General features: G+C 39.6%; 2 protein-coding genes across 3 annotated transcripts; one reads left to right on the top strand and one right to left on the bottom strand.

The window, feature by feature from the left end:
• Positions 1-2,762: 2,762 nt before the first annotated feature.
• On the bottom strand, positions 2,763-12,716 carry camkk1b (calcium/calmodulin-dependent protein kinase kinase 1, alpha b). 2 transcript variants are annotated; one of them, XM_047593296.1, is made up of 18 exons: positions 12,641-12,716; positions 11,882-12,143; positions 9,483-9,827; positions 9,354-9,401; positions 9,222-9,275; positions 9,089-9,140; positions 8,853-8,980; positions 8,650-8,686; positions 8,535-8,556; positions 8,321-8,409; positions 7,561-7,760; positions 7,360-7,413; positions 7,184-7,257; positions 6,407-6,494; positions 5,537-5,665; positions 4,848-4,951; positions 3,558-3,608; positions 2,763-3,239 (listed from the first exon to the last, which is right to left on the bottom strand). In XM_047593296.1, the coding sequence occupies exons 3-18, from the start codon at positions 9,735-9,737 to the stop codon at positions 3,158-3,160; spliced, it is 1,467 nt and encodes a 488-aa protein (XP_047449252.1). In that variant the 5' UTR covers positions 9,738-9,827; positions 11,882-12,143; positions 12,641-12,716; the 3' UTR covers positions 2,763-3,157. The 2 variants fall into 2 exon arrangements, with proteins under 2 accessions (XP_047449252.1, XP_047449253.1); XM_047593297.1 differs by lacking the exon at positions 12,641-12,716 and having other exon boundaries at positions 11,882-12,150.
• An 80-nt stretch (positions 12,717-12,796) lies between these two features.
• Positions 12,797-14,916, top strand: LOC125013300 (vacuolar protein sorting-associated protein 37D-like). Its single transcript, XM_047593823.1, has 4 exons — positions 12,797-12,914; positions 13,643-13,814; positions 13,884-13,957; positions 14,264-14,916. Exons 1-4 carry the CDS (start codon positions 12,807-12,809, stop codon positions 14,711-14,713), a joined length of 804 nt encoding a protein of 267 aa, XP_047449779.1. The 5' UTR covers positions 12,797-12,806; the 3' UTR covers positions 14,714-14,916.
• The last annotated feature ends 429 nt before the right edge of the window (positions 14,917-15,345 follow it).

Below are 15,345 nucleotides of genomic sequence, written 5' to 3'. Positions count from 1 at the left end.
GAGGGAGGCTCGATGTGATAATTAACTGTTATTGATTGAAAAGTAACATGGCACCTTTTGATGTTGTCAGCTCATCTGTTCATGGAAAAAAGTGCAGCTTTTAGCAACTAATGTTTTGCATTTGAGCCGGTCAGTCCTAAGGTGATTATATGAGGCCATAAACACTGCAACTGTAAGGTGTCTGTGCATCCCTTTACCTCAAGCCAATCATGCCTTGTTTTACAATTAGCTCATTAGTGTGCAACGAGCTTGACAAATCATACCTTGCAGTGTTTGTGGGTCTGTGTGATGGCTGCGCTGGTGACTCATTATGTATGTGGGCACAGGGGATTCCCCACAGTGTAAGGAAGAACATGTAAGGGAGGGAAAGAAAAAAAAAAAAAAAGGAAAACCTTGCCCCACTTTTCAGCCCGAAGGGGATGTACAGTTCAGTAAATCGCAGACCAGTGGGGTCATGGTGAATAACAGACGGAGAGGGGGCCGGTGACGTGGAGCCGGCTGAGAGGTGAAACGTGGCGCGGTGACAGCAGCAGCAGGGGTTAACAGGGAGCGCTGAGGACTTGTGTTTAGCTAAGTATCTGAGGCTGAACTGGAGCTGGCTCTGAATGCGGAAAACTGAAGGGAATCGGGGCGTGGGGGTAGACGCTGGAGCAAAGTTTCCCTTGACTAGAGCTCAAACAATCACACCATAGTTAGAGCCATAATGTAAACTCTCTATGATTATTATTAGAATAGAATAGAATAGAATAGAATAGAATAGAATAGAATAGAATAGAATAGAATAGAAAAAGATGTTGCATCACTCGAGCAGTGGGAGCTGAGAAAAAAGAGCAGCAATACAGTGAAGTTACTACTCTGTATGAACGCAGTATTGTGCTGTTGCATGGCAACAGTTTCCACAGAAATCTTTGCTCAGAAACACTCCTGGTCTTCACATAACTGCAGCAAGCTGAAAAATGGGCTGGCTGCAGGAATACAAATGAACCATTTTAGCTTGCAGGGGCTAAGAGTTGTGTTTTTGTTTTTGATTTTTTCATTTTATTTGCTCTTAATCAATGTATAAGACATATGTAACTGTGTGTATTTTATTCTGGCCTTAAATAAAATAATGTCTCACTTTTAATAAAAGCTCTTGTGCTCATTTAACCAAATGCTTAATGAATCCATTCATTGAATTATTTGCTATTTAAATGTTAACTTAAGCACATACATTGTACAATTTTCACTACTAAAACTGATGAAGGGGCAGCAATTAGTGATAATCTATGAGCTAGGGAGGCTAGATAAGCTAGATAGCATTTAGTGAGGCTACTTTGTCTGCTTTCTGTTTTGCTTTTTTTTTTCCTGTTTAAACTTAGCCGTGTTAAATCTTGTTTAAAACCCACAACCTATTTTGTGAGGATTTCAGAGCAATCTAATTATTTAAATAAACTGAGTTGGTAAACTACTAGCCTTAGCTAGTAAAAGAAATAGCTTCTCTAGCTAAGGCCAATTAGCTATGGGGTTACTCTGCTTGTAGTTAGCATTTAGCTGTATTACTGAAATTAGACATATGATTTAATTATTGTGGTATAAAATTCAGTTACTGAGATTTTATATCATACTTGTTGCTATTGCAAGAATTTTAGGTAAGTTGTTTTTAACAAATGCTGCATGGTCTAGCTAGCAGGGCTAGTTAGCATTTTTGGTGTTTTATGATTTACGCTCATTTATGCTGTTTAAGACCTATAGTTTTTATGTGTTTTACAAATTAAATAATATTCTTCAGTTAATAAAAGTTGTGAAATTGGGTTAAGGTAATTCTAGAGATGGTCATTACTGCTAGTGGTTGAGCTGGCAAGGGTGAACACGACCTGCTAGCCAGCCTGTTTAGCATTGGGTTGCAGTAGTTATGTGGAGTTCTTTTCTCCATAATGATTTAAGATATAGCATTTTTTCCCCCTGTGGTATAAAAACTCAATTCTTTTGACATACACAATCACAATTTTCTTTCTTTACTTTCTTGCCTCTGTTTCTGCAGGTAAACTTTGGTGTTGTGTAATTTGTCTTCATCTTCCATGTTTTATTATTCTGTTTCAGACAATCAGAGAAACTGTACAAACCTATCCCACGCACCTCCAGGCAAACCTTCAGCTTAATCTACTTCAGTAATTCTCTCTAAAATGTACTTAATGTGATAAACCTGAAATTTGTGCTGATCTGGACACTACACTGTGATTCTGTGATGGTGACTGCACTCTTACTTGGGGATTTTTAGATTTTCCAGCATCATGCCTCCTCCTCATCAATAGTGGAACTGCTATTTCTGTAGTGAGCCTATGATTAAAGGAAAGTCGGGATACGTTGAATAAAATACCTTTTCAATGGATTGAAATTAGTTGGGGTAACATTTTGTAATTTCACTAATGTTGTATAATACCACCTATTTAATTTCCTCTGCGAAATGACATTACAAGTATGTGTTGTCGTACTTGAAGGCACTTCAGCAGAGAGGACTATTGCATTTAGCACTTGCAACACAATGCTTCCCCCTATTGGTGTGGAGGCTGCAGTACAATCAGGTTTCAGTCTTTCAAAAACTGCTTTGAAACAAATGTAGGGATAAAGAATTTGAGACTATTTAAATACCACTGATGGTAAAATATAACTAATTTCATAGAAAACAAACAGACTTACCAAATAAAAATTATAATAGGGAAAATAAAGAGCTGACAGATGAGTTTTCAGATTCAGATTCAGATTTCAGCCCAACAAAAAAATACTTTTTTTTTTAAAACATAACTTTTATTATCTTCAACAGCTGTAGGAAAATGCAAAAATATCTTTTTTATGGAGCATATTTACATTTTTAAGTAAATAAATCATATTATTCATTAACAATGCTTCCCGTCAATCATGCCGATTAAATAAAGTACAGTGGACAGAATAAATTATAATATGACCTGTGATGATCAATTGATGTATTTGATGGACTATAAATCAATATTTTTAATGTCTAATATCACATAATTGTCCTGACAATCCTGCACTAAAGTGAGCACAACATGCATGAAGAAAAAGCAAAATTAGGACAGGAAAAAGACACAAGATACAAAAACATACAGTCATTTTCTGCAAAAGGGTCTGCATTTTTTAAAATCTGTCTGCATAGTGTGTTTTAATCTGTATACTCTGCAAATGCATCATCTTCATACAAGTCCTCCAACTCTCCGTCTCTGCTTCCATCTTTGCTGATTTTCCTGCAGGCGACAAACACTCCATCATGATGTTGAAGGTACCAAGTGAGATGATTGCACATGAGCATGAAGAGGAGGAGGGAGGGAGCAACACTAGACTATAAATGTCATGGAGTCCTTCATCAACCTCAAGAGGACACAAGAGAAGAGAAAGCCAGCACAAAACAACAACCCAGCCGTTTATTTTAGGTACAGCTTGTTGTTGAGATCACTGTGTTGTCTTGTCCCTCCTAAATCCTCTTAAGGTTGAACAAACAACTGATGAGCTGTGCTATGTATGCAGCGTATGAGCTCAGCCTAAAGGCTTCTTCAAAAATTTACCTCAAGGAAGGATGAAGCAGAGGTGAAGACCCCAATAAGCCCCAAGCACCACTGCAAGAAGGAGACGTGATAAAAGAGGCCAGGGTTTAGGCTGTTAGCTTGTAGCACAGGTTAAGATGATGACAGAAATACACTAGCAGGTTAAACATGTACGATAAATAGGATTATATGGACATATGTTTGAGAGTTTAGAGAGAAAACCAATACCACTGTATAGTTTGTACGTGTATATATTGTATGAACCAAAAACCAGCATCCAGCTAGCTTAGCAAAAATACAACTGGAAATGTGGGCTCATCACTAGCCTCACTTTTAGGATACATCTCAGTTGTATAGTCTCCACAAAAGCTAACAGTTTGTGGGTGTACAGGGTGTCATAGTCATTGCAGAAAATTAAACAAATTATATGTTAATATGGGAGTTTTTGGACAGACTAAGTCCAGCTCGTTCTCTGTTTTGTCTCTGTTTATGTTAAGCTAAGCAAAGCTAGCCTGCCGCTAGCTACAACTTCCAATGTGTCAATTAGTCTAATATTTGTCAGTACTGTTTACATTATTGTTTAAGTTCACGTGAGTCAATGTTTCTACTTGGATATTATAGTTTGTTAGTGAATGAAAATTAAATAATAAAAAAAAAGATGTCATGAAGGAAACTAGATGAAGTAAAATGTATAATGGCTGGAAATTTTACAATTCAGAATATTTTCCATTTTTTCTTTTCACAACGGTGCATTTCAAAGGCACGGCCTATTCTAGTAGTGATTTAGCAAGTAAGTGTATTTCTAAAGTTTCGTCAAATTCCCACAAGCTGTTTTTTTGAGGATTTCCCTCATCATGCAGCACGGCCCTGATGGACTCCATATATTTTACTGCAGCGTTGTGTGCTGTAGAGCTGGTGGTTGTGGCAAGTGTGGAGGTGGATGTAGCTGCAGCTCCACGTCGCTTTACATGGAGGTGTAATTAGCCGAGGCCCCCACAGACAGGAGCGGCTTGATAATGGAAAACAAAAGCAGCGCTGCCATTACTGCTGCAGCAAAGCTTTCATTTAGCTTTTATCTGCCCGAGTTTAAAGACCAACACGTTACATAAGAGCCAGTCCATTTTCAGAGATCAATAATCTAGATGTGATGATAGATCATTTGATGATAGAAGGAAAAACTACATATACGCAGTATGGAACCGATCTATTTTTATCCAAGCATCTGCTCGCTTTGTTTCGTTGCAGGCCTAATCGCAGAGCTGGCAGTTTGGCAGAGCAGAGCAGGCGGGATTTGCAGAGTAGGCTACTTACGTAAGAAGACCTCCAGGGGCAGACATGGACCTCTCCGCCCGTCGGGTATGACCCTCAAAGGGATTACTGAAAGATCGCTTCCTCAGCATGGACTTTACCAGAATCTGCAAAGAGAGTCTCAGTGAAAACATTTTTTAAGAAAATAAACACTTTAAATGTGAGATTTGTGTGTTTAAATATGTTCCCTTTGAAGTAGAGCGTTGAATGTAATCTTCATAGTTTTTAATACTATCAAGGATTGTATAGTCATCCATCTCCTATAAACACTACAAATCCACAGTTGCAAATGCAACAAAATCAGAAAATTGCCTTTTTGTATTTTTATTTTATATATTTAAGGCAATATAATGCATATTTTTCATTGCTACATGCATCTATACCTCAAGGTTCAAGTACAAGAGTTAGAAAGTGGTCGTTGAGACTTTGCTAAAGCTTGTCAGTCATCGAGGCTGTTTCCGGTCATTAATGGGATGTTAGAGAACCATTAATTGAGAAAAAACAGGTCAATCTGATTATCCTCTGATCGTATTTGAGTATTTGGTTGTTTAAGCCTTTAGACATGTGAGTTTAAGACGGACACAAATTACACAGGTTCCCAATAGAAACCTAAACCCGTCACTAGACATGTAGAGCTGAAGAAGCTGCTGTAAAGAAGCGAACGTAAAAATCAGGGCTGATATGAGACTCACCACAGCAGAAAGGCTCGGGATGAGTTTGACGCTGTTCTTCACCTCCTCCTCAGTGACCTCCACCGCTGTGCAGTGCTCCTCCTCCAGTGGGAGAGGATTTGAGCCGTTCTCCGTCACCCACGGATGGAACTTCAACAACAACAACAATAACAAACATGTAGTTTGTCTTTATATGGTATAATACAGGGCTGTCAAACTCCTTTTAGTTTGGGGGCCACATTCAGTCCAATTTGATCTCAACTGGGCTGGACCAGTAAGGTAACAGAATATTCATTAATACACAGGACGAGATGTTACAATCCCTTGTGCCCTGATCTGAGGCAAACTCCTTTAGAAGCCCAGTCAAACTGGAGAACCGGCCAGCATAGAGATGATGGGACATGTGACTACACTTCAACCAAACATCTCTCCCTTTTGCCAAGATCAGAAATAAGATACAACCAGGCACCAGCTACATAGCCTCGTCCACAGCAGGAGGTACTAGCTCCAGCGTCCTGGAGTCACCCCCATTCAATGCAGCCACCACGCCACCATGTGACTTTCAAATGACAGATTAGATAGATTAGATAGATTACAATAATAAGACAGAAGTTACGACAACCCCAGACCTTTTCCATTTGTTTTATTGCAAATAAGAAAATAAAAAAATAAATGCAATTTGGGCATATTGCTGTCTGCTGTTTAACCCTGTGTCTTTAATCCGGTGCCAGATTAGGACTAGTAGTTGTTTTCATTGCTGTCTTTTATGTTATTTTCGCAATTTCACACAAATCCATGCTGCTGGCCACATTAGACCCTCTGGCAGGACACTTTTGGCCCACGGGCCGTATGTTTGTGGTCTAATCGGATGAAGCATATTCTCTTTGTTACCTTAATTTCAGGGATGGTGATTCTGGTTTCAGGGCTTTTATCCAGCATCATTTCAATGAGCTCCTTCAGTTCGTTACTTATCGACGGCCTGATAAAAGAAGCAAAGACAAGGACAGGAAATATGATTTAAACTTGGCTGTATTAGCACATGATAGGAATATTTCTTCTTTAAAATGAGCCTATGTATATACAAGATGATTGCATTATAAATCAAATAGTCAGTTTCTTAATAGTTGATGAATAAATAAATAAATAAAAAAGCTGGTTGTACATTATATATTTTTTTTCTGCGTAGGAAGAAAACCTGTATAGCTGATATAGTTGTTCTCCTCCTACCTCCTACACATTCATATTCATGTAATGTTGTTTGCATCAAAAGAAAAGCTGCTTTCTTTCTAGAGAGGTTTTGGATTGACTATGGTTTGAACAGATGCTCATACATTCTTCAGGCGTTACACAGAATGACCATATCATTTAAAACGCCTTCTTAATATTGTGTAGATCCAGCTTTGCCAGTTGTGGACTCCTCTGACTCCAACATGCCAGCAGCAGATTCTTAAAATTTTGCAAGTTGTTATCCATAGATTGGACTTGTATCTCCAACACATCCTAAAGATGCTTGGCTGGATTCAGATCAGGGGAATTTGGAAGCCAAGTCAACACCTCAAACTAATTTTTTAATTTTTGTTTTTTGCTGTAATTGCTGTACATATCCTACACAGACCTTAAAAGTCAAATGTGACCATCCTGTCTAAACGTTTCTCGGTCTTTGCTTACTTCTCTGGAAACTCCACAGCTTTGTTCTTGATCTTGTTGTGCAGTGAAACGATGTACTCATCATAAAAAGGACACTGGAGCAGGACAAATGAGATAAAAATGATTTAAACGCTGATACAAATTAAATATTGGATTAAATTCTTTGTGTACATGCATTACGGCGGAAACGTGCTCACCATCCCAAAGACAAAACAGTAGAGTGTGACTCCCATCGCCCACACGTCTAATGCCTGGTAAACAAACACACTAATTATCGGGATGTGTCATCACAGAAAGTCTCTCTGTAGGCGTCCTGGCCACTATTTCTTGGTAGTTTCTCACAATTAAACACGGTCTGACATGATGAGTCACATCTAAAACACGTGCTTTTTCGCCACCTTTCCACTGAAGCTCTGCTCGTGTTCGGTCATCGTCTCAGGGGCCATGAAGGCCGGCGTCCCCGCCGAGCCGGACAGGAGGGCGTCCGTCCCCTCAAACTCGTTGCTCACTCCGAAGTCTGCGATCTTGACGTGGCCATCGTCCCCCAGCAGCAGGTTGGATGGTTTGATGTCTCTGTGGATGATCTTATGGTAGTGCACTAGACAAAAAAACAAAAAACAAAAATAAGAACTTAATGAGTTACTGTTTATCAGCCAAAAAAATATTGTAATATTAGAAGAACAAGGTTTTGGACACTAGGATGAAGTTGTTCCGTGAATCACCCTCTTGTAAACATGTGCAAAATACTGGTCATTTATAAATGTGCAGGCAAAATATATTCAGGTTACAATGAATATGGATTTAAAGTTCAGACTCTCAGGTTCCTTTCTTTATAGTAGACCTGGTTAATCACATCCCTTCTTCCTGTGGAGTGAATGTTTTGATTAAGGACGACCTGCAACAGATTCCAAATTGCAAATGTTACACTCCAGACCTGCTTAACTGATGAATAATAAAGGAATACACCACACCTGTCCATGCAACTAAACTGTATTTGAGGTCCTGCATGTCAATACCTTCAAAATTAAAGCTGTGTTCACTTAAAGCCAATATTCATTATCTTCTTAAAAATGGTTTCATCTGTCAGCTTAACAAGTAGCAGACACCGGTTCAGACGTACGATGTAAGCAGCCATGTGTAAAACCACGTGTAACTTACAGTACTCTATTCCCAGGATGATGTCTCTGAAGTAAAAGCGAGCCCGCTCCTCTGCGAAAGGCTCGTCTGAAGGCACCTCCATCACGGGCCTGACCAACGTGAGACGTGCATGAAAGTTGGTAAATATTCACATTATATCTTATATTGGCATCACCAGCTCTCCAAATAGTCAATCTATCTCCACTCAGGGCTTGATGTGTGCGCAAACACATACCCTTTAGGCACCAGTTCGAAAGCTTGAGGACAAATAATTAGATTTTAATGACGCCTCGTCCTTTTGTATTGAAATCATAACATTAACTGCAGATGGAGGAGGAGCGGTTCCTTACCCATGTGAAGTCCATCTTCCTGAGGATCATCCAGCACCTGTAAAACACGTTAATACATCTGTCACATATGTTTTTTGTGTTATTTATTAGTTCAGTGTATCCTTGCTGCTGGTAGAGACCCTGCAGTGAGTGTTTCTCTGCTTGTGTCTAACAGTTTTATTCTAATCACATTAAACTGGTTGTAATGTTGTCGTGTCACCCACCTCCACCAGTTTAACAACATTGGGATGGTCCAGTTTCTTCAGGATGGCGATCTCCTTGTAGACTCTCTCCAGAGGCAGCATGGCTTTAGGGAACGGATCCGAGTTTGATCCTGAGGGAGTCAGGCGGCCTGGATTCAAATAAACATATAATATTATCACTGCCAGCGGCAGCAGCAACAACAACAACAACAACAACAACAACAACATTCGGATGTTTTAAATGTTATTGGACTCACGCAAAAATCCGCCCTGCTTCATCAGCCTCTTCTTTGAAACTACTTTCATGGCCTAAATAATGAACATAAAGAAAACGATGAAGACAAACTGGCTCACAAACAACTTCAATGTGTTTTAAATGCTTCAACTTACGTAGTACTGCTCAGAGTCCTCATCATAGGCTAATTTTACCACTCCGTATGAACCCTGAGGTGTAGAAATAACAAAGCAGCTTTATAAATCATATTTCACCACCTGCCAGTAACTGTCACACTAATTAATCACCTTCCCGATCTCGTTCTTGAGTTTGTACTGGTTGAGCTGGACACAGTCCTACAGAGATTAGAGGGAGAACTCAATCGTCTGTCAACAGACTTATTAAATGATAAAATCAATCAGGTGAAGATTCCTCACCTCAGCGTCTGTGATGGACACGCGTTTGGTCTCGATGGTCGGCTGCCGGGCTATGCGGCTTCCCCTCTCCTGCAGAGACATCTTCCTGTCCGAGAGTCGGCCTCTCTGGGCGGCCGTGGACCTCGGAGGGCCCGTCCTGTAGCCGTTAGGCGGCGTCAGGCGGTTGGAGGCAACGTTCATGGCCGCCACCCTGTCCTCTAGCTCGCCGTGGTGCTCCGAGTCCGGCTCGGCCCTGAGGCCGGTGTCAAGGCTCATGGTGTTCGGGTTCTGGCTCACTCACTGGTGAAGAGGTGGAGCTTTAGTGGACGCATCACGGAGAGTCTGCAGAGGATTGAAGACGTCTTTCTGTCAGTGGTTTGAGACAAAAGATGAAACAAGAAACTAATTTTATATGTTTTATATTTTATTATTGTCTTCTGGGTTTCCTCAGGTTGCAGTGTGAAGATATGAAGTCAATATGAAAATAATTTTACAGAGTTTATTTACAGGTCATGGTGAGTACTACATGTGATCCAGAGAGACCTTAATGAAGATTAATAAAAGAGTGAGGTTCCTCGGATACATACTGTCTTAAGAAGTTGAGACATAATAGAAACTACTAATCAGGGCGTCACTAGGCTTTAAGGACAGGGGAGGCTTAGCCCTGAAAAATATTACTTAATTACTTGAATTAGATTATGAGTGGATTGGATAAGGATGCACTAAAGGGCCTCGCTCTACCGTACACTACGAAGTGAAGGGAAACTGACAGATTTATAATCACATTTAAGTCCTTGATGGCAGATTATATGATTATTTATTTGAACTGATATGCTGGGTGCTTTATATTGAATCTGTCGTCATTATTTTATAAAAAAAAAAAATATATATATATATATATATGGTTAATAGGTCTCTGTTTCTTGCCTGAGTAAAATATATACATCTTTCTTATTCTCACCACTGAAATATTATTTGATGCTTTTATTTTCTTCAGAGAACTGGATTTTATTTTCCACATTTTATCAGTCTAATTATAGATTATAACTGAAAAACCCAACAGCAAATTCATTGATATGGAAAACAGCTGATTAGTCCACACATAATACGAATAGTAAAACATTGTACGTTAGAATTACACCACCTTATAGGGGCAGGATATTTTCCATTATGCTGCAGCCCAGAACACCACCGTCCACTTGAACCGCAAAGTAGAATAGAGCTGTTCCTAATAAAGTGTTCTGTGAGTCACTTTTAAATAGTTTCTTTTCTTCCAGCAGCAGTGAGTATTAGAATCCATTTTTTATTTATGTCTCAGTGATAATTTGTAAAAACTTCCTTTGAACGACCCCCTTCTGCTGTATTCACGACCTCCTGAGTAGAAAGGTCAGAGGTCACGAGTCGAGTGCATAACCTCTCCTCACAAAAGCTCCATTTGAAGGCAGCCAGTTGCTGGCAACTGGAGTTGAATTGTGGGTAATGTAGGCACCGGGTTTCGGCAAAGAACGCAACAATATTAGAGGAGTGTAAATCTCCTGTAAGGTAAATAATCCGTTATTTATCCCATAGTGGAGAAATTAGCAGCGGTGCAGCAGCAATAAATAAAAAAATTAGAGTTTAAGATGCAAATCATGAGAGACAACTAGTGGTATTATTCCTTTAACATAATCAAGCCCTGAACACCCACTCAGGTGTTTTCCCTCTGACTAATGGAACTGAATGGTTTGTGTTATTTTGGCATCAATTAATTGCATTACAAATTCTTCAGACAGTCCTGCACCAACATGTGGAACAAAAACCATTAATTAGAGAAAACTGACCTCAGAAATACATTAAATACAGTAGTAATCCCCCACATTCATTTATAATAATAAAGAGCATGAATGCACCAGTGGGTTTAGAATAGTGCAGCACATCGTTCTTACTTGTTGCTGCAGGAAAAGCAGGGGAAACTAACAAGAATACAATATGATGGTCCTGTAAACTCCTAAAGACGAGAACAAAAAAACACTTCTTGTGTCAAATACCTTCTGTAAAAATGTGTTAAAGACAGAAAAACAAGAAGTCCTGTCCTCTGTCAACAGACAATCAACTCCTCATTAGCAAGGCTCTAAAGGCCTAAAATACAACACAGAGGAGTGAAAAGCTTGTTATGTAACAGAGTGGAAAGCTTTAACAGGCTTTTAATTAAACCATATTTACCAGCTAGACACATCTACCACACAACGTGGCCTTAACACATTTAAAATCCATCAAACTGTAACATGTAAAGCCATAAAACGTCTGGCTTTTATTGGCGATGGCAGCATTAAAACTACTGAGAATAATTAAAGAAAAAAAAAATGTTAATCAGATTCTTCTTCAGAATATCACGGGAATGAACTACAGATAAAACAACGACATGAATGACTTTTACTCACACGGTGGAGGCGTCAGGTGTGTGTTCAGGATCTGCATGTTCCTCTCAGTGCAGGACTTTCACTGATGATGAGTAGCCGGGGACATCAGCAGCGCTCGTCTTTAAGGATTAACCGAGGCCACATATAGCTGAGGCTGAGTTATTCTGAGGGCGGTCTACTGCTCACACCGACGGGCCGGTTAACGCAGGGTGAAGACTCACGTGACAAAACTGGGCGTCAGGGACACCCCTCAGTGGACGGGACAGGACATCACTCACACACTCTGAATAAAGAAATCACAGTGTAACAGGGAATATGTGTTTATGGGATTTTCTTCTTGCTTTTTAAAGAAACAAATATCATAAAGGCAAATAAAATGCATTGTAAATAAATAAAAATATACATTTCATTTAATTTATCTGTATATTTCCAGTGACTTATGTATTTATCTTTACATAACAAAATATTAAGATGAATACATTATTATTATTTTGCCCTACTTTGACCTAAATCTATACTTCAATTTAATTTTAATACGAATTTGTATTTTAAAAGTTTCAAACTACATTTTAAGTATTTTTTTTAATAGTAAATTTATTCAGAAATTATCTTTAAGAAGCATTTATAACATTTAGTTTAACACAACATAGAGATGAGCGATTCACGTTGCCTCGAAATTTCCATAATTCACAGCCAGGAAAAAGTTTGAGTTGCGACCTTGTAGACCCAAAATAAAACCTGTTTATAAATAATTTAAACTTTTGCTTAATAATGTCAAACCCCGACAACAGGAGTCTCGTATCCAACCACAAGTGATCTTTTCGTCTGTGTCACAGTCTCTGTAGCGGCGTTTCCGACGGCCGATGAATGCATCATCAGCGGCTCTAGACCTGAGGAGGATCCAGAGAGAGAGAGAGAGAGAGGGAGGGGGGACATCAGGGGGGACATGAACATGTCTCGGCCGGAGAAGCTCGGGGCCTGGAGGACCAGAGATCTCCGAGATCTGCTGGAAGATGAAAACAAAATGAATCACATCGTCAGACGCAGCGAGAAGGTCAGAGATGATTCACTCTTTAAATAAAAACCCGTGGTGGAGGAAATTAGGTAAAAGTATGTGTTATAAGTAATGAAGAAATTAATAAAAGGCCTTAATTGAAAATGTAATTTCAGTAAAAGTTTTGTAAAGGTCTTAATAAAGGTAGAAAATATTATAAAAATACCTCTAACTTATCACTATCTATTCTTTTATGGGTTGTTTCCTGTAGAGCTGAAGCTAATGATTAGTTTCATTACGGATTAATCTGCTTTTCATATTTTCTTTATTTCCAAATACGTATTATTATAATGGAAGTGAGTGTAGTTTAACTAATTTATAGACTAATTTTGAGAAAAAAAATGTGTGTACAAAATAAGAAAACCTTCATATTTGAGGATGGGGTAGCAAAATAAATCAGTCAGTTAGATATAAAATACAAAATAAAATGAGTCAGTAATCGTCTGAGCTCTGCTTGTGTTCACTGATGACTTTCATTAATTGCAATGCATCATATTTAATGAGCTCCTCGTGTGTTTCCAGGCAGAAATCTTAATTTGCGAGGTAATATTGTTCCACAGTTACAGACTCAAAGTGGAAACACTTCACATTTGAACCTGATAAAAGAACTCAGATTTCATCCGTCACTAATATAACGGCCAGACGGCACCTGGACAAGTTTTCATTCTCCACAAAGGCAAATAAAACTCTCTGCGTGTTCTTGTGAACCTATATGTGGTCATTTCCAGGTCCAGAGGCTGCAGCGAGCCGCAGAGAAGATACGGGATTCAAATCAAAAGATGGCCACGGTCAGCCTCTCTCTAAAACCTAAGTTCAGAGACGCAAAGTTGCTGCTGTCTGTGAAATACAAGGAGCTGGACAAACTTAGGAGCCTCATTCAGGCCAAACAAGAACAACTCGGTGAGTTTTGAAGAAGACTCTGTTTCATTTGATCTGTTTAGTTATCAACATTTTTATTTCCTTCTGCAGCAGAGAAACGCAGCGTTCATTACGCTCAGTGGGGCCTCCTGAAAAAGGTCGACCAGGCAGAGGAAGAGTGTGAGGTGAGAAAGGTTTTCTTTTATGAAATATGTCATCAAATATCATATTAAGATGTGGGTAATTAGAAAACCTTTATTTGTCCTGCAATGGGGCAATAGCAGTTGGTATGCAACAGCAAACATGGGCGCAGAAGAATAACAAGAGTAAAGAGTGAAACTGTATAAAAGATAAATAAGAATAGAAGTTGTACACAGTACAGAGTAGAAGTGTTGAACCTTGAGGAGTAATAATATAATATATAATAATAATACAGACAGCAACACTGAGAGAGCTCTCATGATGAAACTAAACATGTCTTTCCTCTCCAGCTGCTGTTCCAGATGTTTGCGGAAGGAAAGGCGACCCTGCCAGACTTCTTATCCTCCTTCCTCAGCTCTCTCAAGCTCCACCACATCAGGCTGGTCCTGGTGAAGAAGCTCCAGGAGACACTGGGAGACGAGCAGGACGCTCTGCGTTTCCCTGCGAGCTCCCCCGACCACATCCACCAGCTGTGCGGCCTGACCGCGGCGGTCGTCTTCGCCTCCTGCTGCCACCCTCGTCCTCTCCTGCTGCCGCTCCCCGCCCATCGCTCGCTCGTCCTCCGGCGCCCGCCGACGCTCGGCCCCGAGGAGTTCCCGGGGGGGCGACGGCGAGGAGGCCCCAGGTGGCCGGCGAGGCCCGTCCGTCTTCAGCCTCTGTGGAGCTGCAGCAGAGGAGACGCCAGCAACATGGAGGCTGATGTCACTCAGGGGGGAAAGTTTAAAAGACATCATGAATAAACACAAAGACAAACAGATTTAAAAAAAAAAAAAAAAAGAAAAGTTGAATGAGTGGAAGGTTGAGATGTTCTTTAGTTCTCATTATTATCTTAATTAAAATAATGAGAAGGCACTCTGACCAAATTTAGACATTAAATGTTTCTCGATGTAATGTGATCTGTTATATCTGAGCTCATTGTAGCGTCTTAAAGCTTAAATTTAAATATCCTATTTTTTTGTAATTGACAGGAAAGACACAGCAGGATTATTATGTGTGTTTTTCTTATTGGTGTGTAAATTGACATTTCATGACTTCAGCAGTTAAACTTAAGAGAAAATATTAAAAGATTTCATAGATTTTTCTCTTTTTTTTCCATCCATGGAAGAAGTTTTAACCTTTTGTTTTAAGTTTTTGTGGAAATTTTCATATAGGCTCTGTTGTCTACCAGGACTCAAAGACTCACCTTTGTGGTTCAACCCTGTTTGTCCCCGAGTTGTGTTTTGTTTTTGAGGTTACAAACAAAAATGTACTCACCCGAACCAAACCCAGGGGATTAGTATTTATTTCAGCTGCTGCGTCTGATCAGAACACATCAGCGTTTCCTCTGCGGTGAACTTGAACTGCTCACCGACACTTGATATCTCTGGTCGTT

The sequence above is a fragment of the Mugil cephalus genome, chromosome 9 (genome assembly GCF_022458985.1).
Source record: "Mugil cephalus isolate CIBA_MC_2020 chromosome 9, CIBA_Mcephalus_1.1, whole genome shotgun sequence".
Taxonomy (NCBI): domain Eukaryota; kingdom Metazoa; phylum Chordata; class Actinopteri; order Mugiliformes; family Mugilidae; genus Mugil; species Mugil cephalus.
Note: the sequence above shows the minus strand (reverse complement) of the source record. Positions and strands in the feature narration are given on the sequence as shown.